Source organism: Nematolebias whitei, chromosome 9 (genome assembly GCF_014905685.2).
Source record: "Nematolebias whitei isolate Nwh7 chromosome 9, NemWhi1, whole genome shotgun sequence".
Classification (NCBI taxonomy): domain Eukaryota; kingdom Metazoa; phylum Chordata; class Actinopteri; order Cyprinodontiformes; family Rivulidae; genus Nematolebias; species Nematolebias whitei.
Genome location: NC_056506.1, coordinates 42,550,903 through 42,578,839, shown reverse-complemented (window position 1 = coordinate 42,578,839; position 27,937 = coordinate 42,550,903). Strand labels below are relative to the sequence as shown.

General features: G+C 38.7%; 1 protein-coding gene across 1 annotated transcript in view; it reads left to right on the top strand.

The window, feature by feature from the left end:
- The window catches only part of LOC119415219 (rho GTPase-activating protein 29), a 39,241-nt gene extending 13,456 nt beyond the window's left edge, over positions 1-25,785 (top strand). The window contains exons 3-22 of the mRNA XM_037682377.1: positions 5,989-6,132; positions 10,209-10,302; positions 10,565-10,637; positions 10,890-10,950; positions 11,469-11,618; positions 11,882-11,946; positions 12,044-12,154; positions 12,441-12,521; positions 12,980-13,147; positions 13,247-13,384; positions 14,937-15,121; positions 17,670-17,806; positions 18,067-18,201; positions 19,282-19,380; positions 20,056-20,219; positions 20,347-20,535; positions 22,035-22,172; positions 22,396-22,628; positions 23,933-24,233; positions 24,402-25,785. Coding sequence (XP_037538305.1) covers positions 5,989-6,132; positions 10,209-10,302; positions 10,565-10,637; positions 10,890-10,950; positions 11,469-11,618; positions 11,882-11,946; positions 12,044-12,154; positions 12,441-12,521; positions 12,980-13,147; positions 13,247-13,384; positions 14,937-15,121; positions 17,670-17,806; positions 18,067-18,201; positions 19,282-19,380; positions 20,056-20,219; positions 20,347-20,535; positions 22,035-22,172; positions 22,396-22,628; positions 23,933-24,233; positions 24,402-25,508 — 3,773 coding nt within the window. The 3' untranslated portion in view covers positions 25,509-25,785. The remainder of the gene's footprint in view (positions 1-5,988; positions 6,133-10,208; positions 10,303-10,564; positions 10,638-10,889; positions 10,951-11,468; positions 11,619-11,881; positions 11,947-12,043; positions 12,155-12,440; positions 12,522-12,979; positions 13,148-13,246; positions 13,385-14,936; positions 15,122-17,669; positions 17,807-18,066; positions 18,202-19,281; positions 19,381-20,055; positions 20,220-20,346; positions 20,536-22,034; positions 22,173-22,395; positions 22,629-23,932; positions 24,234-24,401) is intronic.
- Positions 25,786-27,937: the final 2,152 nt, after the last annotated feature.

Sequence of the window (27,937 nt, the reverse complement as noted above, 5' to 3'; positions counted from 1 at the left end):
TAAATGACGAGTCTTGCAATAATTTGTCACAATGTGCGAGAGTTTGTAACATTTAGATAGGCAGGGAGAGAGAAGTGTTCTGGATATCTTTACATCTTTAGTTTTCTTGAAACCTGTTCACATATGGCATCGTTGTAAACAACTATCTTCCAAGATTTTAGAGACTTTTGGATTTTAAATCTGCATGGATTTAGAACTATAGAACTGTATCACTTTTTTTTTTTTTTTCCTCCCCGTTCTTAACCTCCTGGATAGGTTAAAGCATAAAGTATTTGGGGAAAAATATCAGACTAATTGATTTAAAGATGTTATTTTCTCCTCAAAATACAGTCTTATTGTCAGAAGATAAAATGGATGTCGCTGGTCTAACATTAGGGATAAGGAACTTAATATTTTTACTCATTTAACTGTTTTAAGTTAAAAGCCCCACATAAAGCGAGTGTTTTAAATGTAGACACACTCACTATAACAAGCCAGTTAAATGTGCTTCTTTTATTACTTGGGTGTTTCCATTCAGTGTTTTTAAAGGCTACAGCAAGCATGTAAACTGTCCTTTTGTCCAGTAACAACCACTAACCCCCACCCCCGAGACAAGCCTCCAGGCTACGATAACCCAGAGGGTATCTTAACACTTGTTTCCTGTAGCGTGTGGCGAACCACAGTGTTTGATAGGCATGCCTTTCTGAGATTATTAAGTTAGTTTAATAGTTTTGAGTGAGCATTAACACAAGGTGGGACTGAGCAGACCAATCAGTTGGACCTCTTTCTAATAAAAACACTAGAAATGTCTTCATTGGCTCAAAGTTGCAGAGCAGAGTTTTAAGTTTTATTTCATTTCAGATTTATTGTTTGAATTATCTGCGTTTCTCCAATCTATGTTTTTGTATACGTAGTTTTTACTTTCTGATGTGTCCATAAAGTCTACAATCTGCCCAGATATTAACTTTGATGACAAAAATGTCATTACTCATACCTGACAGCTGGTTTTATCTATTATATTACAGTAATGTATAATAAGGAGGTCTTCAGTCTCAGTTCCGTTACTAAAGCAGTGGACTGGCTTCCACACTAACGGGCAAATTTCCAGTTCATATTTTGCTTTCTTTATTTTCTTTTATGACATAAATCCTATACTTCTGCTTTCTTTGCATAGTATCATGCTGCACTAAGCAAAGCACACGTGAGAGCTTTATCACACACTATCCTTTTTTAAAGAAAACTTTATTCCTATTTCTTTATTCTGTGCACACTTGTCTTTTTATAATATTTGTCATATTTTTGTTACCAAATTGGATGACTCAGGTTGCAAATTGTTGCTCCCATATATGCCTGAAGCTTTGTTTTAATCAATGTGCACACGATCGTTGTTTGTTAAAGGTTGCTGTTTTGTTTATCTTTATATGAAATTGCTGTTTGTTGTGTTTTTATTTGTGTCACTTCATTACAGAGCTTAGCTGTGCTCAGTGCTGCACAGTGTTAATCATAAAGTGGTGACAGTAAACAAAAGATTACAAAAGCCTGGATCAGTCTTTGTTACTGTAACATCACAGTTATTGTGATTTCTCCCAGTGTGCACCTTTGAAGAGCAGATTGGTGTAATTAAATTATTTTCACAAGAGAAAGGAAATGGGTGATTTAAAACAGTTTCTGCCATGATTCCATAGCCACACTTACAGTCGTGCTCCTCCTGACAGACAGACTAGATTAAAATGGATTTTTAAAAATGCCAGTGTGTGTTCATTTGTCTGTCTTTGGGCAAAACATCTAATAAAATAGTGAACAGATGGAATCTTAGAAAGCAATACATGTGTATATCTACAACTAATTACATTTTAAAGTCACCCCGATTTAAGATTTGTCCAAAATTAACCTTGAGACAGTAATGCATGCTTTCATAACATCCAGGCTTGATTACTTCAATGTGCTCCTGTTTGGAATCAGTCAGACCTCTATTGCATGATTACAACTAGTCCAAAATGCTGCAGCCCTATTTTTAACCGGTACAGGCAAAAGAGAGCGCGTTTCTCCAGTTTTGGTCTCCCTTCCCTTGCTCCCGGTTCACTTTCGAATTCAGTTCAAAATCATTTTGCATGTTTTTAAATCTCTGAACATTTCTGCCCTCTCTTATCTCGCTGATCTGCTGCAGCCATATGTCCCACAGCGCTCTCTCAGGTCAGCAGATCAGATGCTTTTATTGGTTCCAGGCACTTGTTTTAAGTTCAGAGGTGATGGGGCTTTCTGTTGCAGGTCCAAAACTGTAGAAGGAGTTACCACTGTATGTCAGGCAGGCTCCTTCTCTCACTGTTTAAGTCTCGTTTGAAAACTCACTTTTATTCCCTGGCTTTTGACACTGTGCAAGTTGATTTTAACGTCTGTATTTAACAATGTTAGCCATTTAGTTCCTATCGTTGCCTTTTTAGATCTATGTATTTTTTGATATCTCCTTTGCTTGTTTGTTTTTGCTGTACAGCACTTTGGTTGGCCGTGTTGCTGTTTTTAAGTGCTTTATAAATAAAGTGGTATGGTATGGTATGGTATGTATGGCCACCACATCTAAATGATTTTAGCAAACACAAACTCAGATTTTAACTCAGTGAATTTTACAGGTAGAAGCTGAGCATTATCCCCTAAACATCCTGTATTTTAAGTTCAAACAAATTTTCTGAAATTGTTAATAGGGGGACAAGACGGGGTAAAGTCAGGGCAGCCGACTAGGGACCTGAAAGTCCAAGGCTCGATCCCCAACCATTCCCACATGTCGTGGTGTCTCTGAGCAAGACACCTAATCCTAATTGCTCCCCGGGCACTTACATAGCTGCCCACTGCTCCACCTGGGTGTATCTCAGGTGTGATGGGTTAAATGCAGAGAACCAGTTTCACCATTGTATGGGAACATACAATGATGACAAAACATGGCACTTATCTTATCTACAGCGATAGCTTGCAAGGCAGTGAGTGATATGCATTCCTCCAAAGAATGTTAGGCCTTTTATTTCTAGATAAAATTGAAGAAATATCCTTATCTTATTGTCACTTGGCGTGTCTTGTACCTTGGAGTTTCTTTTATTAAACTGTTGGCGTCACAACTTGGCAAGGTACAAATTTTTGTTGTAGAGATTACGTCTCTACTTGCACAGAAGCTTTATTTTTGACTCCATAACTCTTCGTAGCTCTCCCATAAATTCAGCCTCTGGTCTCGCCCTTCTGCTTGCTTGGGTTGCTTTGATGAAGAACAGATGACGCTTCTGCCCCCGCTTATTCCAAAGCAAAAGTGAGACATGAACTCACCTTTTGTCTGGTGCCAACTTCTACTGTAGAGCCACTACTGATAAGTCTGAATCAGAACAGGAGATAAGTTCCTCCCCTTCCATTTTTTTTATTGATTACGAATGATTATAGTATTAAAATGGGGGATTTATTCCCAGAGAAGATGTCTGTTCTTTTAAAACATTTATGAAAAAAAATAGTTGCAACTAAATGGAAAATCACCACGCAGAGACCAACTGTGGCAACTCGAAGACCTTTTCATACCAGGTTTTGTTTTTTTTTTCTTCCAAGTGCTGCTTTTGGTTGAACAGCAAAGAGATGCCTTTCATAGCAGAGGGACTGACAGAATGTGATATGGTTGAAAAAGTAAAGAGAGAAGGACTAATCTAGAAACATTTTGTACATTCTTTTCCTCCCTCAGTCGTCTTGTGTAACCTCACTGGCATTGAAGAAATCTTGCAAGAGCTACTTCATGCGCTTGTCGGTAAACATATTATTATATAATTGTTGCCATGTGTGTCCCGTCAGTCTTTATTTTTTTCTAAATGCTCATATAAAACGAAAGTGCTTGTGTTTTTCTATATTTTACTTGAATGAATTATTCACTTTGAAGCAGGCATTCTGTAGTACAGCTGTTTATGTTAATAAACACAGAAATTCTTCACATTTAAACTTTTTTTTTTTTTTTTTTACACTGGCTGGTGTAGCTCCACCTGTTAATGAAACACACCACTTCCGTTGGACGTGCTGTCTGCCTGGAGGAAGCAAAGAAAAAGAAAGACATTACATCACAGCAATTGCATGCAACTGAACTTGTTACTGTCTATCAACCACAGCTGTCTTATTTTTCTACTTCTGTGCTGCAGGCAGTAACAGATAAAACAACACAACGTATCATTTGCCTAGGAAAGACCTGGCAAATCAGCAAAAGATGACGTCACAGTGTTCAAATGACAAAATATTTGTGCAATAATACTTGTTGCAATGATAAAACATTGCACTCTGCCGTTCAGTGGTCAAGTTCAGGATTGATTAAGCTTTGCTAGAGATGCACCAATCTGATATTAGTATCGGTACTGATATCCAAAAAAATTCCTTGATTGGGTATCTGTGACAATGTGACCGATCCAAAAGGACAGAAGCTGATTGCTGTTTATTTTAAATATCTGCCAATCAAGCTAGTGAAGCTATTGTTTTTCCCTCTTATTTCAGCTCCTTTATTATTTATTTTACATTATATTTAAACTTCCTGAACCATTTGAAAGGTTTGTTGAAGTTAATTTTTTTCATGTTTGACCAAAGTTGTCCGCCTGTTGTTTTTGTCCGTTTCAGTATCTTTATTAGGGGTGTAACGCTAAAATCACATTTCGGTTCGGTTCAGTTTCGAGGAGGGCTCGGCTCGGTTAATTTTTGATGCAAAAAAGGCCAAAACAAAGACTTACAAAATGTTTCTTTGGAAAATACGCCAAGTAAACAGGAGGTTAACAGGAGGTGGTGTAAACTGGAGGTGATCTGGTTAATGGAAGACTCAGCTGCTATCTCAGTTCTCAGACTGCAAACAACGCAGAGATAAAAAAAAATAAAAAAAGACTTAATACGATTATAATTTTAAATTTAAAAAAGTTAATTGAATCATAATAATACAGTAACAATATCTCTTCTTTCATGGTCATCATACGAGGTGGTTGAATATTTTCTCTCGCTCATCATCGATGTGGCAGCGCTTTAAATCTGGGGTCAGGCTTTTGACAATATCACTTTTAGCTTTTTCATAAAGTACTGCTACAATTTTTTGGCTGAAGTGTTGATATGATGTCGTAGGCAGCAGAGCTCAAGAACTTTAATCATATGCTTAAAGCCGGTGCATCAACAACAGAATTCAGACATAGGTCCAGAGTTTTACAAACTCCTACCTCTTGTGCTATTACTTTGAATGACCTGATATAGGTTGGTTAAATGCTGCTGTTATCGGTGTTTGCACCAAGATGCTAGAAGAGACGTTCACATTCGGGTGATGTCGTTTCAAGTGTGTTAACAAGCTAGACGTGTTGCCTGCTGCAGATCCAATCCCCATGAAACAACGTCGACACACCGTTTTGGATGTGTCCAGTTGTCTTTTAACAAGAAAGCCATCATGTTCCCAAACAGGAGACTGCAACGAGGTGGCTTGTTCGTTGCCTGCTAGGCTGCGGATGCTACGCATGTTGCAAGATAATAGCGCCGTGCTGAAACACACTTAGGAACTTTAGTTCCGCGGCGCATAATTTCTCGTTAATAAAATTTAATGAGTGAAAAAATAACCGAAACGGTACACACGTGGACCGAACCTGCTGTACCGAAACGGTTCAATACACCCACATGTACCGTTACACCACTAATCTTTATTATTATTTATTTTACATTTGATGTCATACTCCTAATTGCACTGACTGAACAAATTAAAGTTATGTTGTTTTTACATATTTGGCCAAGACTGTGGTGTGTTTAAGTGTGCTGCACTGGTGCAAAGTTTTCAATTACATTTGTAATTCATACATTTATGTCTGCGTTTAAAAAAAATTATGTTTTTATTAAGTTAGTTCAGCAATGTTTTCCTGTCTCAGGTTGGTATCGGATTGGTATCGCCCGATACCAAACATCAGATATCGGTATCGGACGTGAAAAAAGTGGATCAGTGAATCCCTATTATTTACACGTGCATTTTCTTTTTGTTTTTATCAGATAACATGGAAGGGCTTCAGGAGGTGGTAAAGGAACGTTTAGCTGAGTTAATTCGTGTCCTCAAGACGGTAATTAGCAAACACCAGACCCTCAACTCTGTGGACATCCTTGGAGCAGCTGGCATGGTCATTGCTAAAGTCAAAGGTGAGTAATTACTCAGCAGCATGCATGAGTGCTGACAGATGTACAGCTGAACACAGCCAAGGCACAGATGATACTTGTATCTAATATCTGGGCATGAAATCTCACAGTTGAATCAGTGGCTCAAGATAAGAGTTTGCGTCACAGTTTCATGAAGGAATCTTTACCCACTCCACGCTTTTTTTGGAAGTATGTTTCTGAAACGTGCCGTTTATGAAGTTTTCTAAAGCAGCAGATAAACCTGAAGAGAATCTCAGCTCATAAACGTCACATAGAAATGTGACCCATCGCAGAGGAATTCTTCCACACGAGAACGGCGGAGGCCTAATGCCTATAATTTTCATTCCATGTTGTCAACATCTTGAGACTCCTCCTTTCAGTCAAGATCATCCACTTTTCTTCACTTTTTCTTTTCCTCTTTTGTTGTAATATCCATGGCCATCTGGTCACCTGTCCTGTCTCTGAGCAGTAAGAATGTGTGTTTGTCTGCGTTTTGTAGAGTTTGGTGGTGCATTCCATGTTCAGGTTGCAAAAAGCAAACAAAAATATCCAGATTTGTCAAAAGAGCTATTCACACTCGAGTCACATGACAAAAAGGACTCAGTCCACAATAACGTTGAAATTGTTTCTTTTAATTTACTTTTATTTTTTTAATATTTAAACCTAAATATCCTAAAATAATAATCTAAACATCCATCCATTACATCGTGTTTACCCGCTTTTTTCCTTTTTGGGTCATGGGGGGGTCACTGGTGCCCATGTCCAGCTATCAGTAGCTACATATGTTTACATGGACATAAGTAATCGGATTAAACAGCCATTCGGAATAAAAATGTGTCATGTAAACGCCCCATTTGGATTATTGTTTGTTGATTCAGCTCGATCCGAATGAATTTGTAATCCGAATGAGAGGGGTGGTTTATGCCGATTCATAACCCGAACCGTGTGCATGTAAACACTTAATCTGATCATTTTATTCCTATCGTGGAAAACTGACCTGACTGCGCATGTGCGACCTATGTCTACCTCACGTATTTCCGCCTGGCTAGATGCTAATATGTCGGGGAAGCAAAACTGGTCGGTGAGCGACAAACGAACTAGAAACTTTGAAAGAGCTCAAAATGATCTGTATCACTTGTAGCTCAATCAGGGAGTGCAGTAACGTCTCCGCCGTCATTAAAACCTGGCGCGGGTCCATTTTGGGCGCTCAGGTTTGTTTACGTTCATCGCGAAAGTAAAATGGAAGTAGAACTTCTTCTGTGGTTTTTTTAAGGAGAGTTTACCACTCTGTGCACGTCCGTAGTTTTATTCTAAATAAAAACCCGCTGCATGAAACAATCATCGTGAACGGATTGCGCCCATGTAAATGATACATTTGGATTATTTTGTCTGAATACATTTCAGTCTGATCAAATAACTTTGCGCATGTAAACATAGCTACTGTGTGAGAGGTGGGGGCGACACCTTGGACAGGTCTCTAGTCCATCACAGGGACACATAGAGACAAACAACCATTCACTCTCTCACCCACACCTAGGGACAATTTGGAGTTGCCAATCAGCCTAACATGCACATTTTTTTGTCTGTGGGTGGAAAACGGAGTACCTGTAGAAAACCCACGCATGCACGGAGAGAACATGCAAACTCGACCCAGAAAGGCCCCCAGCTGGGATTCAATCCGGCGACCTTCTCGTTGAGATGCAACAGCTCTACCAACTTCTCCACCATGCCACCCAATCATCTAAATATCTTCTCCTAATTGGTTGCTTAAAAAATATACACTGGGATCAGGTTAATATTGAATTTTTTTGGATAATTTAAAAGAAAAAAGCTTTAAAAAGAAAATGTTTCTTCATAAAAACCTTTTTAGCATTTTGGTGATTGTCTTGTTCTTCATTATTATAAAATATAATCAAATATCTCTTCATTTATGCATGTTCCTTCCTGATGTTAATGGTAGCCGTTATCTTATAAAAAAGGTTGTAATAAATCAACTATTTTCTTTAAACTTCATTGAGGGGTTTGAATCTCCACCAGGGGGTGTCTTACGCCAGATCAGACTGTCCCTAATGGCTGGTGGGAACACAAAATTCACTTAGATAGTTAAAGGAGGAAAAGCTGAAAGAAGGATGAATCAGTGAGACATCAGAGATGAAGACTCAAAGGTCTGGATGATAACAGGTTTCTCCTTACTCAGAGTGCCGTCTTGTTACCTGCGTTACTCTTTGAAGCTTGACACCTGGGGCGTGTGTACAGCCGCCTAAATGCTACTTTTTTTTCCAAACATTGCTTGTCTGACTAGTTTTAAATGGCACATTATCTACTCAAACCATTTCCTTCTTTAAGCTGTTTTTTTTTTTTTTTTTTTTACGTGCATGCAAGTTCTCAGAAACTTGAAAAGCCTGAAAAAGTTTAATTGTAGCTGGAAGCATCTATTGTTTTCCTCTCGTTTTGTCACCTGGCCTGAAACAAACTCGTACAAAGTGACTTTCCAAGTCACACTCAGACCAAATCCCTGATTCTAACCACAAGGCGTAACAATAACGACAATGTTAATTTCCTCAATGTATTAAAATTATTTTATATTCTAGTCCCTTTTACTTGGTGAATACATTTACAACTAACTTGTGTATTTTTAGCCTATTGTAGATTTATTAAAATGATCTAAACACATTGTTTATTGACGTTTAATAGGTTTTTTTTGCATTAAATTTGTTTTCCTTTAAGTGCGCATGATGCATACAGCTTTAGCCTAATGATTAGGCAACGACTGAATCGTTAACACGTGACAGAAAAAAGCTATGATCAGACAAAATGCCATTTTCACAAATTTCCAGCGCAGTCATGAGAAAACAATAGGCCGTGCACTTAAATGATGCAGTTTCCAAATTTCAGCCGTGACAAGAGGGGCCAAGCTTTGCAATCATTGTTAGACATCCACAGGATGTCCTGAGGAAGAAGTCAGTACCGAGTCGTACGCTAGCATTCAGCGAGAGGGAGGTGCACGACAGGGAGGCTTGCACTGCACCTCCTTTCTCTCGGAGTCCTCAAGAGTCTCCCTGGAATGTGCTGCCTTCCTAACCCAGTATGCCATGACCTCTCTGAGTTTATTCACTGGCTTGGGATTTATAATTACCCATCCACCCTTAACATGGATTAAGTTAACCCTCATCAAGAGAAAATGGGAAATCAAAAGCTATACAACATCTTGGAGCCTGGATCGGTTAATGTGCTAGCTACTTGTTCACATTGCTGCAGATTTCTGGTACTATTTATTGGCAGCAAAAGCCAGGTAGAGAAGGTAAGAGCTGTCATGGTAGCCTGTAGTCCTACATTTGACAGAATTCAAGCTGTGTGAGTGCTTCCTGTTGCGGGGCAGACAGGAAGTACTCCGCTTAGTCGGATTTCAGTGACCGTGTTTTTGGTTCCTCTGATTGCTTTCTGCAAATGTTGCTGCGAAGAAACCCTTGTGCACACGTTCCCGATGATTGTCAAGAGCTGATGGCTTTTTAAAGTTGCTGGATACTGTACTGCCAAAAGTTGCCCGAAGCGAAGATCGCCGTCTGTGGTCACGGTCAGCATGGATGATGGTCCGGAGGATTATATCACATTTAAACAAAGGAGGAAAAGTTTGGGATTGTTTCTGAGTCGACATTGAATCCACCACTTTGAAGATCTTTGAATCTTTTTCAGGAGGACATTTTGAGTGGGTAGGACAACATACGGACATTGCACAAAATTACTTTTGGCACCTTGTTTCTTTTTAACCTTCATCCTATTTTTTTTACCCAAACTGTGTAACTGCTGAAGGATTTAGGCTTTTTCAGTGTCATCCATAAAGTCAGGTCTTTGCTGAATCAATCTGAAGCCTGTAGAAAAGATGACCAAACTTTATAAAAGCTAACTTGCTCTAGTTTATGACTGATGGTTGAAGTTTTAAAATGACATCAAACTGCTCGCCTTCTTCATTTATTTGTAAAGTTGCCTGCTAATTGTTGAAGGATTAAGTGCACAAAAGCTGGTGGCAAGCCATTTTTTTTTTTGGCCGAAGTAACGGCGTGTTTTATCACTGTTCACAGGCATTAACTTCGAGGAAGTGAACCCTGAAAACAAACAAGCATTCGGCGAGATACACACATCCATTGACATTTTGGCATTCACGTTCGGCAATGTGTGAGTACAGTGCTTGTTTTCCTTTTCAACACCCCCATTTTATTTACTTTTTGTCCTACTGCCAGCAAGTGTTGGGCTGATTTTAGACCAGAATATAGAAGCTAGTTGATCTAGTTAAACCTGTCATTACCCCACTCCTTTATCTGAATTTAAATACCAGTTTAGAGGCACTAGAATAGATTGCCCCTTTGACCATTCGACCTGTTTCTTAAACTCTTTCAGTCACATATGAATATAATGTGTACATATTTGGACTCCACAGAGTTTCTGACTTCCTTATGGGAGATGTGGACAGCAGCTCAGGGTTGGGGAACCCCCAGACCAGGAGAAGCAGAGTGAGACCCCCATCATTCTTTTCTTTTCACCTTCAGGCAACATGTTATTCTAGTCTTTCTTCTGAACCATTGCAGCTCTCTAAAAGGGGCACTAATAGCAGCAATTTCACCCCGCCTTTATTTAAAAAATCCTCAAAGACTTGCTTTTTCTGTATTTAATTGGGGAGTTGAAAACCCCAGCTGCTACTGATGTGTGACTTTGATTGGATGTGTGATTTTCCTTCCTTTTAATCTAAACTGTCTTTTTCACAGTCCTTTGACAACCTCTCTGTGGATCCTGAAGGGTATGTTCCAGAGAGAAGTAATCTTGTGGGTAAGTTTACATCACAGTCACTTTTCTCTAAGCATGTAAAAAAAAAAAAAACGTCCTTCTGAAATGTGATAGCTATAAATGGCTTTATTCTGAAGCTCAGGGCAGCCTTGTCAGTTTGTGACTTAGCTAAGAGATTTTGCCTTTCCACTCTTTCATCCCCATGGTAGACCCGCCTTAAACCTCTGTTTTAACCTCTGCTGCTTTGTCATACTAGTTGTTCGTTTCTCTTTTGGCGTCTGACAGTAATTTTGTGTGGGATGGGGAAATACATAGGTTTTGTGTTAAACTGCATGACTTGGCTCACGTGAAAGGCATAAAAGCCTGTCCGCATGTTCCCATAAACGCCTGGCACTTTCATACTGTCCCGTACTGACTACTTCACCAACCTTGTTCTGTTTTTGTATTTACTGTGCCCTTCCACACGTCTTAATAGAAAGTGGAACTGAGATATGTGAGTCCAGCTTGAGGACATTGCACTCATGCCTCCTACCTGATATCCATCTCTAATGACGTCGCAGGTCCAGAGGTGCCACTGTCAAGAGAGGAAGAAGTCGACTTGACCCTGCTGAAGAACGACAGTGGGGTAGAGTCTGCTCTTCTTTATGCAAAGGCCTGGTCCAAGTACATCAAAGATCTTCTGGGATGGATGGAAAAACGAGTAGTTATGGGTGAGATATTCGTGACAGTACATTTTTTTTGCTAGCAAGCATATTTTTTTAATCCATTTCCTTAGGTCAGTTATTAGTAATGCTTTCTGAGCATTTGTCTTCTTTTGTAACATACAGTAGATGCATGAAACACAGCAATGTCTAAATGAGTACCCATAATACAAATGAATGTCAGATTTGCCATGAAGTGATTAGATGATTTGTTGATCACAAATATAATTAGTTCCTTGTTCTTTTGCACATTTTTTTTTTTTATCTTTCAGACATCGAGAATTCTAAAAGCTGTGCCAAACTGGCTGAATCTGCAAAGACCTTGGCCAGTCAACAGGTAACAAAAAAAAACCTTACTTACTGATTTCTAGTTCTTTCCTTTACATGTAAAATAAGATTATCAAAAATATATGCATTCTTTATTTTTGTTCAAGGACTTCATGCCATTTAGTGATATCTACATTTCCACATTCAAGAAGGACATAGAATACAACCAGCTCATTATTCAGACTGCAGTCGCTCTTCAAACCAATAAATTCATACAGGTAAAAAAAAATGACACCGAGAGCTAAACTCTAAACTTTTGGATATGTTTCAACATGCTACTTTGGCATTCACTTTAGTAAAAGCACAGTGAAAGCATCAAAATGCTGTTTTGCTCATTTGTAATTTTGTAAAAGTTAATAGTCAATGTAAATTCTAGCTTTTCTAAACACAGACCCTAATGTTTATTTTTTCCATGTATTATTGTTGAAATTTTACTTGGTACCAAAAAGAGGCTATTTATTTTAACCAAAAAACTAAACTTGACTGTTGATGATTTATTTTCAGCCTCTTTTGGCTCGTAAGAACGAACTGGACAAGTTGAGGAAAGACCTCAAGGAGCAATGGCAGAGAGAGCAAAAGAAAATGGTTTGTAAAACGTTTATGAACAGATAATTGGTGTGTATTTAATTTTAATTCAAACAGCACAACTTTTAGTTGTTTCCCATTGCAAACCAGTGAATGTTGCAGCATTAGTCACCAGCTCTGCCACTGTGAGAACTGTAACAAAAAAGTGTATTAAGTCAAAATAATTCCATTTAGTCTTGCAAAAACACTAAACAGCTTTATTTAGATGATCGTTGATATACTCTTGAATAATCCAGTTTTAATTAGTATTAAAGAACTCGAGTTTTTTTTCACTCATATATTTTTTAATCTAAGTCTAGATAATCATGTACAGGTGTACAAACTTCAATGTATCACTTCACTCGCATGTTTGGCCATTCAGAAAGCCATCTCTGATTGTTTCCATGGTAACGCTGCACACATTGTGACGTTTAATTGTGGTTTCGTTATGGCTGATCCGATCTGTGTGATGTTGGCAGCAAGAGGCTGACACAACCCTGCGGAAGGCACGAGCGCTGAACACACAGAGGAGAGAGGAGTACCAGAAAGTCCACTCGTCTAAAAGCCGCTCCCAGGAGGAGCAGCCGAACGCTGGCAATAAGCAGATGGAGAAGAAGAGGAAGCTCCAGGAGGAGGCTTTGCAGAAGGTCAGCAGTATATATGTATACAGTATATAAAACAGATGTTATTTGGTGTGAGCCTTTTCCAGATCTTTAAACTTGTTTTGTATCCGATGTGTTGGACAGGTTGAAGAGGCCCAAGACCAGTACCAGAACTGTTTGGCTGACGCTGGCGTCAGAAAAATGGATCTGGCCAACGCTAAGAGAACGATCCTCTCGCAGATCCGAGAGATGGTCTTCCAGTGTGACCTCACACTCAAAGCTGTAAGAGTTTATGTCATCATTCGATAAGAATGTAATGCACTGAGAGGAAAGTGAACTGTTTTACCGACCTGTCACATTCAAGAACATTAAAAGACTTTAACTCATGTTGCTAAGGTGCTAAAACAGCTCTGGTCTGCCAGTGCAAGGATAAGAGATCTTTAAACTAGTTGGTACCCAGCACCACGCTCTAGACCCCTTGTGTCCTGTGGGTTGCAGGATTGGAGCGAGCTCTGTAAAGAGAGGCCACAGACGTTCAAACACAACAATTTGATGAGACTTGAAGCCTCATCATCGCCTCAGGCTGTTAAATAAGTTTCTTGTGTCGTTCGGTGGCCATGAGACTTTGCTGCGCTAGTCCTGCAGCAACATTTAGTGGAGGGACACACATTAAACAACCGGAGAAGAAGAAAAAACTCAAGAAGTTCCTAAAATTAACATCTACAGTAATACCAGAACATGAGGTTTCCCAGCAGAACGTTGTTGAAAAATATTGAAATTAATTTGATGAGTTTGTAGTTTTATCTCGAGACTGATCTCTGCAGATATTTGTAAACAAACACGTTTATGTATAATACAAGACTAAAACCTGCTCTCAAATAAATTTTAATAGAATGAAAATAAATAGCACTAGGGATGCACGATATTATCAACATGGTATCGGTATCAGCCGATATTAGCATTAAAGTTAAATATCGGACATCTGCCATTCCATCAAAATTACTCACCAATATTAAAGGTTATGTTTTTGTATGACAACCCAACATCAACAACGTGATGACATCACGCGCGCCTACCTGATCTCATCATGGCGGAGAGGAAGAAGTCAAAATGTCGGCGGTGTGGAAGGTTTTTTTTTTCGTTGAGGATGTCAGATTCTGAAGATTTTTAAACTATGTTGAGTCTCGCTACATCGTCCCCAGTCAGAGATATTTTTCCGATATAGCCTTACCCGAGTTACAAGCCGTCATTTGCGACGTCATTGAGAAGCTAATAGCCGATAGCACTTGGGTGAGTTTTACCACAGACATTTGGACGTTGTGTTAGCCCCATTAGCATGATTAGTTTTTCAACACAATGGATAGACAAAAACTTTGAACCTAAAAAGTCTGTCCTTCATGCACAAGAGTGCAGAGGATCCCACACTGCAGCTATAGGAACCTGGAACAAGACTCCACAAGTGAGACAGCATCGCAGGTGACTAATGCTAATAAATGACATTTAACACTTTTCATTTAATATAAGTTAAAGTGCTATGCATATGGCTGTTACTGAATATATGTCACCAGCTCTTACTGCTGTTATACAATTTTTGTAGCAAATAAGCCTAAATAAGAGGGAAATGTTTTGACAAAGAAAAGTGTATTAAAAATATCTGTATCGAATATCGGCCAAAACTCCAAAATTGTGCATCCCTAAATAGCACTAAAATGTATTTTAGTATGATTTAATTGGTTATGATGTAATCATTTTTTCCACTGACCTCTATAATCATATTTAATGACACTTCCATTTATTTGTATTGTTCACTCTCTTGTTCTTTTTTTTTTTTTAGGTCACAGTAAACTGGTTTCAGATGCAGCAAGCGCAGTCTGTTGCACTCCCTGCCCACTTCCAGGCCCTGAGTGAAAATGCCAAGCTGTATGAACCAGGAGGGTGCTACGCCGAGTTTGTTCGGAACCTGCCCAAACATCTGCCTAAAGAGCACCTTCAGCCAGACTCCGTTTCTGACATTTCCAGGTGAGAACGATTTTGGGAGCGCCCTCTGATTCTGGAAACACTTGGCTGCATGAAGCAGGACGGACACTGAAAAGAATTACTTAAATTTTGTGAACTAAGAGGATAACATCTTTAAAGTCATCACAGAGCGCGTTGTTGCACTTCTGCAAATTTCAAACGCCGTGCCTTTCATTGGAAGTCAGCCCAGCTGACACATGCTTACATTTGTTTTGTGGTTTTTGTATTTTAAAGTCATTTAGGATCAAAGTTCAGATGTAGAGGATAGTACGTATTTCAAATATCTTCAGGGCTGTCCCTCCCATGTTAAAGTTGCATAGTTCTACTTTCAACAAAAGTAACAATGAGTCAAAGTGGGAGGAGGAGACAGAACTTAGCAGAGACAGCTCGTGCTGAATTTCATGCCCTTCCTCAGGAAATATCTGTGTCGCAGGCTGAAAGCAGCAGAGATGATTGCGAGCGTGAGAGTTTGGCTCTTGTGTGAAGCTGCCCCTAGAGTTCTAGTAAAAGTTAAGAATCAGCTTCCCACGCATATTTGCTCATTTTCCTCAAAGAAAAGAATCAATATTTTTATACCTCTAATGTACAGAGTCAGTAGGAAGGTTAATGGTAACCCTGATAGATACAGTTAAGAGTAGATTACAGAAAATCCTATAAGTGGCTGGAATGTGACTGATCTGCTGTGTGTATTTCCATTATTTATGAGATTTGCTGACAGTTTCTTTCTGTTTTTGTTCCTTCTCTGTTTTATCAGACGTGATAAATACACTAACACATCCTAGTCTTAAAAAAGGCATTCACTTTTAAAAATAACTAGAGAAATTGTATTTCCTGCAAAAATGCATTGTGAATGCTTATTGCCGAAGAACTTGTTAAAAAACCCCAGCTGAAATTAGCTAAAAACCACATGCCGAAATGTAGCTGAAATGGAAAAACAAGCAGAAATTTGCAGCAGAAAACAAAAGAACACATATTTGCTTAATTAGGTTTAAATAAGCAGAAATTAGCACAAACGATAAGAAATTAGCTTAAAAAAGTAGCTGAAAAGGCATAAAGAAGCATAAACTATTACAGGGAAATGGAAAGAGCTGAAATGAGCTAAAAAGTTGGAATTAGCTGAAAAGGCTCAATTTAGCAAACAAAAACCCAGCTAAATAGTAGCTGAAATAACAGAGAAAGCTGAAACTACCACAAAAAAAATCTGAAAGGAGCACAACAAGCTGAAAGCATAAAGAAGTTAATTAGGCTGAAAGTAGCAGAAATTACCATGATGAACTTGAATTTATCTTAAAGCAGCTGAAATTAGCCAAACAATTCTAAAAATAGCTGAAAAAGGTAGAACAAACTTCATTTAGCAGAAGAAAGGGGAAAGAACACATTTACTGAGAGAAGCAGAAATGAGCACAAAAAAGTGGAAATTATCTAAAAAAAAATTAAAATAAAAAGCTTAAACGAGCAAAAAAATAACAAGCTGAAAAGTAGCTAAAAAAGCCAAAAGAAGGCTTTTAATTACCAGAAGGAAGTGGAGAGAGCACATTTTTGTTGAATTGGGCTGAAAAAAGTTTAAATGCATGCAAAACATGTGGAATTAGCTGAAAAAAGCTAAAACTAGCAACAACAAAAGCTAAATAGTAGCTGAAATAGCAGTAAAAACTGAAACTAGCAGACTAAAGCTGAACGGAGCCTAACAAGTTAAAATTAGTAAAAAGAAGTTAGAAGAACAAAAATGTTGTAGTTAGCAGAAAGAATCAGAAAGGATCACAAAACGGCTGAAATTAGCTGAAAAAATGTTTAAATTTGCACAAGGAAGCTGAAAGAAGCTGAACCAGAACAAAATGTGAAAGGAGCAGTAAAAGGTTGTAAACAGATCTAAAGATATGAAGGATGTAAAATGAGATAAATTCATTTTCTATGAGACAAAAAATGTCAGAAAAGGCTAAATATTTCAAAAAGCTAAAGTTGTACCAAAACCAAGTCATATAGGATTGTCCTGAAAGAGCTGAACGGTTTGATTTATGATTTGTTGAAATAACACAAATATTGTGGAACGAGACAGTTGCTGAAAAACATAGGGAAGAATTTAGAAGTGGCAATAAGATCACAATAGTGTGAATGCTTAGTAATCATTCACGCAATAAAAAGTAGCCTTTTTGTAATTTTTTTGCAGTTTTTTACACAATTTTAGAGTAAAAATAATCAGCAGAAAGGACAACACTTATCTTTTTACAAAATATAGAACTGCACAAAATTAATAAAATATTCAAAATTCCCCACAGCTTAGTTGAATAAAAATCAAGCATAAAGAGTATATAGCACTAAAATATTCATGCCTTCAGCTGTAAGCTGCTTGTCAGATTGGTACACAAGTTTCCAAATCAGAACCTTTACTAGAAACTGAAAGTGAAACCTGAAGCATCTGGTGTTGCTTTCATTTAATATGCTTGTCTCAACAAATATACACTATGTGACAAAATAATTATGACCTATAGAGCAAGGTTTTTCCTGCAAAATGTATTGCACAAAATCTCAAGCACCACCTTTATTTTTCCAGGTTTGCGTTCAGCAAGAGGTCGCAGGGCAGCACTCATTCCTCTCATGGAAACCTGTCGCAGGAATCCGTCGCCTCCTGTGATGACATGGACCGGCCCGCGCACATCAGCAAAAGCAGTAGCAGCACAGACATACGTGGTTAGTATTCAAGCCTGTGAGGTTCATTATTAATTCTAGAAAGAAACTCAAATCAAACTTCTGCTCTTCCTGGAGGATGGACTGAAAGACTTGCTGGGTCTTCTGAGTCATGGAAATGTTTTAAGGGACTGGGAGTCTAACAATCATGTGACCTTCTAGTCTCTGAAAATAACTTAGAATGTTACTAAAAAAGCAGCTGCTGTTTAGCTACAGTGCGTTTCGTTTGTTTTGTGATTGGTGGTCCGCTTGTGTTTGAGCAGCGCCGAGGAGCCAGGCCCCGCTGAGAGCCTGGGCCTCCAGCAGCCAGGGCAGCCAGGGCGGGATGTGCAGCGACTCGGAGAGCGCTGGAGGCAGCAGCGAGTCCAGGTCCATGGACTCTCCCACAGCCAGCCCAGGTACAAGGATTTCACACAAAAATATTTTTGTAAATCAGTCAAATGCATTTGGACATAAAAAAAATGAATATGCGAGCTAAAACAAGAAAATATAAGATAAACAGTAACATTCAATACTCTAGATGACTCATTATGTGCTGCTTCTCTTTATTTATTTTTTATAACATCCTGATTGTGTATTAGAGATAAGTGCCATCATATCAACTATGAACATCTTTCATTATGTGCTAACATGTTACATTCAAATGGAAATGTGCATTAATAGAAGACACTTTTTTTGTAAATGATGATATATTAAGGTTCAAGGTGACTTTATTGTCATTCGCGTCACATGTGGTACATGAGGTGGAACAAAATTGTGTACTCAAGGCCCTGTTACACCCAAAAATAGCACAAATATAAAGTATAAAAACGCAAACAGTATACAAGGATCTAAGATATATGCTAAACAATAATAATATAATATAATAGTGTATTAAACAGCAGTCTGAACATGAGTCTGTTGTGAGCATATGGGTATGACTATAGCAGCTTAAGGTAAGAAATCAGCAGCATGGATAATCAGCAGCACAGATAAAGTATCAATTGTCCAATTAAAGTGACATTACAGTGATTATCCTGGTTAGATTCATGAGTCTAACAGCTTCACTTAATGCTCTGAAACCTCCTGCCTGAGGTGAGAGGGGCAAAAAGTGTGTGTGCTGGGTGAGTGGGGTCCTTCATGATGCAGGTGGCCCACTTCTTGCATCTGGAGGTGTAGATGTTTGTGATGGTGGGGAGACTGACTCCAGCAGTCTTCTGTGCAGCCTTCACCACTCTCTGCAAAGCTTTTCTTTCTGCAGCTGTGCAGCCTCCATGCCACACGTTGATGCTGGAGCACAGAATGCTCTCCACTGCACACCCGTACAAGGAGGTGTATACATCTTAGGTGTATATATATGAGGTGGTATATATCTTAGAAGTTTATGTATCTTATGTTAATTAGTAGCATGTGTGTATTGCATTCAGTCTCTGAACATTAACACAGGAATATTCTTTTACTTATTTTATTTTAAATGTTTATTTATTTATATTTTGCAGGTGACTTTAAGCGTCGGCTGCCCAGAACTCCTTCTACTGGTACCATGTCTTCAGCTGACGATCTGGATGAGAGGGAGCCCTTTACTCCCTTAGACAATGGTAAGACATGTCAGTGTGTGTGTGTGTGTGTTCTTTGTGTGTATTTTACTGCAGAGAGGGATTCACGTTCATGCTGTTTGCTAATTATAGTCTTGCGTCTGCAGAGAAGTTCAGGCAGGGAAGGGGAGATAGTGTGAGAGGATTGCACAATACTCGTGCACAAAACATCTAATTATCTTATTAGTGTAAACCCTGACGTGTCAGACGTTTTTATTTTTAGCAAAGCAGCGTGGATTAGGCTTTTGTTACTTACGAGACATAGTTTCAGTTTTAATTTTTCTGTATCTGTGTTGATGTCAATGTCAGAGTTTATTGCCACAGTGGGAATAAAAGCTGCCCCTAATATTTAAAACTTGTGCATTGAACAGTTTTATTTGTGGCTATTTTCACTGCATTGTTTTTTTTTTTAATTTATAATTGAGCTGTGAATTTGTTTTAGTAACAAAAAAGACAGAAAACTACTTAACCCATCGCCGACGACCCACTTTAATTTGGTAAATCTTTCCTAAGTGGTAAAGGGTTAAAGCTAATGTTTGTATAGATGTGTGACATCAGGAAAAATAGCATTTTTTGTAATAAATTTTGTTTTGTGAACTAATTCCACTTTTCCTCCTGAAAAGAACATTTGTTTCAGTAGCAACCTTTCTCATAAAAAAAATCTCCTGTGATTTCCAGGTCTAGCAGAGATGGTGATAGAGACGGCGAGCTCTCCTGGCCCGTTCCGAAATGCTCAAATGTCAAAAGCGGCTCAAACCCACAAGTTAAGGAAACTGCGAGCTCCTTCTAAGTGCAGAGAGTGCGACAGTCTGGTTGTTTTCCATGGAGCTGAATGTGAAGAGGTACAACACACACAGCTGTACTCTGACTGAGGAAAATATACTGAAGTGATAGTGTTTATTTATACAAGGTGGTAAAATTGACAAAGGCTTCAAATTTAAACTTTTACTGTCTGCTTCCTTCTGTCAGTGCTCCTTGGCCTGTCATAAAAAGTGTCTGGAGACACTTGCTATCCAGTGTGGTCACAAAAAGCTGCAAGGCCGGCTGCAGCTGTTTGGTATCGACTTTGCTCAGGCAGCAAAAAACAGCCCAGATGGGATCCCTTTCATAATCAAGAAGTGCACGTCTGAAATCGAGAGTCGAGCTCTCAACATCAAGGTGCGTGTTCTTTTTAAGGTGCAGTGTGTGCAGCGTAATGTCCTCAATGAATTAGCAGTAATAGTGCGAATGCTTAGTAAACATTCACACTATTGTGATCCTACTGCCACTTCTAAATTCTTCCGTAGGTTTTTCAGCATCTTTCTCGTTTCACAATTTTTGTGCTATTTCAACAAATCATAAAATGTTCAGCTCTTTCAGGACAATTCTGCTATGACTCTTGGGATTGGTGCAACTTTAGCTTTTTGAAATATTTAGCCTGTTAGCCTGATTTCTAGAAAATGAATTGAGCTCATTTTACAGCCTTCAAATCTTTAGATCTGTTGACAACCTTTTACTGCTCCTTTCACATTTTGTTCTGGTTCAGCTTCTTTCAGCTTCCTTGTGCAAATTTAAACATTTTTTTTCCAGCTACTTTTAGCTAATTTCAGCTGTTTTGTGCTTCTTTATTTTTTTCAGCTAACTACAACATTTCTGTGCTTCTTCTAACTTCTTCCAGCTAATTTAAGCTTGTTATGCTCCTTTCAGCTTATTTCTGCAAGTTTTCTGCTATTTCAGCTACTATTTACCAGTGTTTTTTTCTTTTTTCTTTTCCTAATTTAAGCTTTTTCAGCTAATTCCACATTTTTGCACTCATTTTAACGTTTTTCAGACTACGGGTAATTCAGCAAAAAATGTGCTCTCTCCATGTCCTGGTAATTTAAGCTTCTTCCTGCTTTTTTTAGCTACTTTTCTGCTTTTGTTGTTGTTGTTGTTGTTGCTCATTTCAGCTTTTTCATATAATTTCCACTGTTTTGTGTTCATTTCTGCTTCTTTCAGCCTAATTGGGCAAAGGTCTTCTTTCTGCTTTCTTCTTCTAATTTAAGCTTGTTCTATCATTTCAGCAACCTTTTTTTGTTTCCAATTTCAGCTGCTTTCAGACAAATTCAAGTTTCTGGTGGTATTTTCTGCTACTCTCAGCCCAATTAACTTATTTCTGCTAATTTCAGCTTGTTATGCTCCTTTCAGTTTTTTTCTACTTGTTTCAGCTTTTTCTGTTATTTCAGCTACTATTTAGCTGTTTTTATGTGAAATTTAGCTTTTCCAGCTAATTCTACATTTTTTTTTTAGCTTATTTCAGCTCTTTCCACTTCTGGTAGTTTAAGCTTCTTTCTGTCTTTTCAGCAATTTTTTTTTTTTTTTAGCTAATTTCAGTTTTTTTTTTTTTTTTGTTAATTTCCTATTTTTGTGCTCATTTCTGCTTTTTTAAACTTAATTCAGCAAATATGTGTTCTTTCTGCTTTCTTCTGCTAATTTAGGCTTGTTCTTCCATTTACAGCTACATTTCAGCATGTTTTTTAAGCTATGTTCAGCTGTTTTCAGCAAATTCTTCAGCAATAAGCATTCACGTTGCATTTTCACAGGAAATAAATTTTCTCTAGTTTAATATTTTGTTTGAGTTTATGGTTAAGTCTTTGCTGTATATTTAAGAAGTGTGCCGGTCTGTTTTACGCCCACAGGGGATTTACCGTGTGAACGGTGCCAAATCACGGGTTGAAAAGCTCTGTCAGGCTTTTGAAAATGGGAAGGACTTGGTCGAACTGTCTGAACTCTCACCCCATGACATCAGCAATGTTCTCAAGCTCTACCTGAGACAGGTGTTTCTCACATTCTCACGTTAGAACTTACTGATAAAACCATATATGTGTGGATATTTTTTTAACCATTTGCAACTGCTTTTAGTTTATTTTTAACTTAATCTTTTAGCTGTGCACCTGGACCTGTTAGATTTTATTATTTAAAATACTAAGAAACTTCATGCAACATTTTATGTTTTATGCTACTTGAACATTAAACACAACACTGTTTTGTTGTCAACAGTTACCCGAGCCGCTTTTCTTGTATCGATTCTACAACAACTTCATCGGCTTGGCAAAAGAGTGCCAGCGGGTGATCGTGGAGGAGGCTGATAAATGTCAGAACAACCAGATTAAAGACAAATTTAAACCGAGCACCCGGATGAATGCAGTCATCTTCAAGATCAGAGACCTTCTCCGTCAGCTGCCCGCAGCCAACTACAGGACCCTACGACACCTTCTCGCTCATCTGAACAAGTACGAGCTCGGAAACAAAACTCCGCTTTTTGTTCTTTTGCTTTCTACACAAAGACTGAAATGCAAACTTCCTCTTAACACTCGGAGGGAAACAGAGACTTCCCTAAAGCACTGGGGGAACTTGTAGAGCATGACAGTGTGTGTTTATAGCATCAATCCAGTTTTTAAGATTCAGTGAAAAATACCTTTATAAGTGTAGAGAGAGTTATGTTCACTAGTCCCTCATTTATTGTGGGGGTTACGTTCTAACCCCACCCCTGCACAAACTGCTAGGTATGAATGCTATATTTATTTTAGTATTTTTATTTATTCAACACTTAGTTAAATTGACATAGATTTTTGAGTTGAAACAACAAACCAAAACAGTTCAGTCAACTAATAAATTTAAATCAACTAAACTAAAGCTAAAGTTTTATTTAGCAAGAGTTTATTAATCAAGATAACTTGATGTTAATTCACTCGACTTACAATTTTAAGTTGAGTGAGTAGCAATGCCTTAAAATTCCAAGGCTTTAGAAACCCGTACCCACCAGCCTTGGTCTGGTTCTGGTCGGCTCCCTGCAGCCATTGAGCCAAAACGCTTTTAGAGAGAGCCGGACCTTCGGAGAGCCAGCACAAAACCACACAATGGTCTCGATCGAGTCCAAATCTGGATGAAAAAAGTCCGGGTGAGCTCCGGAGAAAACACTGGACCTCCAAGCAACTCGTCCCCGCTCATGGGCCGGCACGCAGCACTCGGATTGACCGACAAGGCTGGAAGTCCGGTTCTGGTCCAATTCCCTGTCAGTTCCGTACGGCTCTCTGCATCCACTGAGCACCAAAGTCACTATGAATAAGGACTGAACTTTTTCAGATCGGCTCAAAACTTTCCCTTTATTTCAGCAGAAAGCAACTTTGGCTTCTGGGTAATGTAGTCTTTTTGACTGCTTTATTGAGTGAAAACTACAAATTGGCGGTACCTGTCCGAAGTTGTTTTTTTTTTCTGTGTAATTTTTTTACTGTATCTTGTACTGTCCCAATCAATTGTCATATTAAAGTTGACAGTTGTGTGTGGTGTACAATCTTTTTTTGTTTGTCATGTACAATCTTACTTTAAAAGAGCGAGTCTGCAAAAGTCAAATCGCGAGTAGCGAGGGATTACTTTATTACTGATCACGTTTTTTCATAAACATATTAGTTTAGGCTAAAGCTGTTTCACTGGCTTACACTAGAGGCCCAGTTACTAAAAAAGCTTTCACAAATTACATTGTTTGGTACCCAGCCTTGTATTTTACAAACTCTTTGTCTCTCTTTACCCCCTTCAGAGTTACTGAAGAGGCCGAAGAGAACAAAATGACAGCAAGTAACCTGGGTATTATCTTTGGCCCGACGCTGGTGAAGCCACGGCAGATAGACGCAGACGTGTCCCTGTCCTCCCTGGTGGATTATCCCTTCCAGGCACTGATGGTTGAGCTGCTGGTGCGACACTTCCACACCATCTTCCATGAAGCTCCCATGACTGGTCCTGAAATTGCTCCCAGTGGCCAAGCGTCCCCCAGACTGACCCCCCAGGAGAAAGTGCGGCAGCTCAGCAGACACTCCATGTCCCTGATGGACATCAAAGAGGTTAATTATTCTATGTAAAAATGTGCTTTTTGTTCATTTATTTGTAGAATGCTTATGGTTCTTTTCCTTCCAGAGCGCTCTCTTTTACTCTTTTACGTTACATGTTATTAAAATTTAAACTGATAAAAGTTGAGATTGTTAATCTCAGCGTGACTTTTGTCTCCTCAGAGTTCCAAAGTGTACAAAAGATATTCGTCGGTAATCCCGTCATCGCACATTCTGGATGAGGTGCAGGAGGCCCAGCCTAGAAAAGACAAAATTCTCATCTCGGCCTCGGACCAAGTCAACGGGGTGCAGGCTTCAGGTGGGGCAGAAGCTCAGAAGTCGGCCTCGAGTTTCTCTGCCGCCACGTCAGCACCAAAGGTCCAGCTGCGCAACCAGCGTGTTCGACAGATGTCCCGACCGATCAGCATGCCGCTGGATCGCCTGCCCGCCCCGGCTCAGATCAGCGAGAGGAACAACTGGAACACATCGGACAGCGTTGATGGAAGCCCTTCTCAGCGGGACACTGAAACTATACAGGAGATGCCAGAGCCTGAGAAGACTCGCCAGAGCGGCTCGTCCAGAGTGAGCACCTATTACATCACGCCTTTTATTGACACACAGACGATGCAAAGGAGGACATGGGACAAGAAGTACAAGCACTATCAAGTGACACCCAGAACTGCTATGATAGTTGCCAACCTGCCCCCTTCTGGCTCTGGATTGCAGCCTGTAAAGACAACCGTGTCGGTCACCGTCTCCCCAACTACAAGCACTGCGTCCGTTGTCTCCACCACGAGCAGTGTGAGCACCATATTCTCCAGCAATGTCGGCACCGTGTCAGACAAGCCGGTCAGGACTTTCTTAAGGGAAAAGAGCTCAGAGGATTCAGCTAATGAGTCCACCAGCTCACCGAAGCTTCCGCTAACACTCAGGGCACCACGGACTCTTCAACCCCCTCCTGGAACGTTCTACAAACCTCCAGTTTCTAACAACTGCAAAGCTTGGACTCTTCCGACCTGGACTAGCACTACAGTCTCCCCCTCGTCACTCAGTCCCACCAACTCTGCCCTGTCCCTACCCTCTTCTCCTGGCCTCACACAGGCACGTCACCAGACACAGGATTCTACAGACAGCGCTATCGACCCCGGGGTCTCGACCTCCCCTACCATTTCACCCCCTCAGTCTCCTCCCCCGAGCAGCCCTGACGACCTCAGCCCTGTTGAGGCTAAACCCAGACTGCGACCTCGGCATCTGGAGGAGCACGAACACAGAGAAGCTCATTTTGTCTGACAGCATAAACCAAACCTGTAAATACGAGTTCATCTTTAGCAACATGTTTATCAGCAAGCAAACGTTGGGAGAAGATGCAGGCGTGTGAAAACGAACAACAGAAGTGTTCTAGGTTCTAATGGGTTCTGTTTTACAACATAAAGTCTCGGCGCCAACACGAGTTAGTAATGCAGTTTTAGAAGAAAAAATCATCGGAAGCCATTATGACTGTTTACTGTTATATTAAACACGGTTACAAAAGTATGGTTTTTATATGACAGAATATTTGCCAACAAAATGGATTTCGGTGAACCTTGTTCAGTGTTTGGTTTGTTACAGAATATTATGTTACATGGTGCACTTGAAATTTTTAATTCTGTCCCCTTTCATTTTAAAATTTAATTCATAAAGGTCAAGATTGAAGTATTTTTAACGCAGTGTTCTTAACTATAATTTTTTTTTAGGGATGCACGATATTATTGGCATGGTATCGGTATCAGCCGATATTGGCGATAAAGTTTAATATCAGACATTGGCCATCACATGCGCCATTCAGTTTAGATTTGTGGAAATTTACAAATGTGCACTGTTAGAGTGTCGTCATCGTGTTAGAGTAAATGTCATGAATACATTTGATATTAAACGTAATCCAAGTTGAAGTGTTACATCATTTGCAGTCCTCTTTTTGACATCTGCATTTGGTAGCAGGCCAAAGACCGTGCGGAATAATGTAGTATTTTAATTCCACAGCAGAGAAAGTTATGTGGTCTCTGTAAGTAGGTCTGGGGGAAAAATATCAGTATTGGTATCGGTATCAGCCAAATAAGTTTTATCATATTGGATATTAGCCAAAAATCCAATATCGTGCATCCCTTTTTTTTTCTTATCTACGGTAAATATTTCCACTGCCTGTTGGTCTTTGCTCAGTATGCAAGGCCAAAAGTACAAATGTGTTTATATACTCGTGCATACATATTCATGGTTTGCCACATGTTTGGCTCATCTCAGTTGTGAATATACAGAAATGACATGCAACAGTTGTTTGCTGCAAATTAAAAATATATATATTTTAAAGTTATTTTTACCTGCAATCAATTTTTTATATTTATACTTTTTACATTGTGTGTAGTGTACGTTATGAAGGTTGTCCTTTATATAATTTCAGGAAAACGTGTGAAATTGAAAACAAATTAAGTAGTTGCCAAACAAATATACGGTATATTAGGATTTAATGTAAATAATAATTGGAAAGTATTGAGTTTTTCTTGGAGAAATGGTTTATTTCGTGAACCATAGAAAACTTGTTTTTCATTTGTTGTCTTCTCTAAACGTGTGAATGCTGAGTCAGCATCCGTGTCGACATACGTTGGTCTATTCTAACACTTCATACATAAAAATGTTCGGCTCTGTTGGGAATAGTTAGTTTTTGTAACTTTTGTACATTTAGAAATATTTAACTTAATTTACAGTAGAAGAATTATTCCATTTGAAACACATTCAGATTTCTTCGATTTTTTTAAAAACATTCTCTGAAATCTACTTCAGTATGAAAAAATTTCTCTTATGCTCCTCTCACAGTTTTGCTACTGAATTTGTAATATTAGCTATTAGCTATAGTTTAGCTATTTTTAGGTTTTTATTGCAATTTGGTTATGTTTATGTTTAGCTACTGTGTTGCTAATTTTAGCTTTACCATCAATTTTGTCATTTTATTCATTCAACGGGTTAATCCCAATTCATTTTAGTGTTAATCCTTTATTTATACAGGTTAATCCCAATTAATGTTTATTTAACATTCAGCTAGTTTTTTTTTTTGCTAATTTCAGCATCTGTACTTCTTGTGTAACTTTAGCATTTTAGTTAATTTATTTTTTAACAAAAAAAAACGTGTGTGAAGCTTTTTCTACCTTATTACTACTTTTAGCTATCGTTTTGCTTCTTTTAAGTTGTAGCTACTTTTGGCTTTTAGCTACTGATGTGCTCCTTTTAGTTTTTAGCTAGCCCTTGCCTACTTTAGCCTTTAGCTGCACTTTTGTTATTTTTAATCTTTAGATAGCTTTTTGATACGTTTAGCTATCATTCTGCTACTTTTAGCTATCATTTTGCTTGTTTTGGCTGTTCTGTTCTGCTGTTTTTAGCTACTGATGTGCTCATTTTAGCTTTTAGCTAGCCCTTTGCCACTTTTGGCTTACGCTGCACTTTTGTTACTTTTAATCTTTAGTTAGCTTTTTGATGTGTGTAGCTATTATTAGCTATTGCTAGCTTTTTGATACTATTTTGCTTTTAGCAAATCTTTGTTACTTTTTGCTTTCCTTTTTTTTTTTTACCTTTTGCTTCCTTTTTGCTACTTTTAGTGTTAAGTAACCTTTTGTTTCTTTGAGCTAGCCTTTTCATACTTTTTAGCTACCTTTTAGGTACTTTTAGCTTTTAACTAGCCTTTTGATACTTTA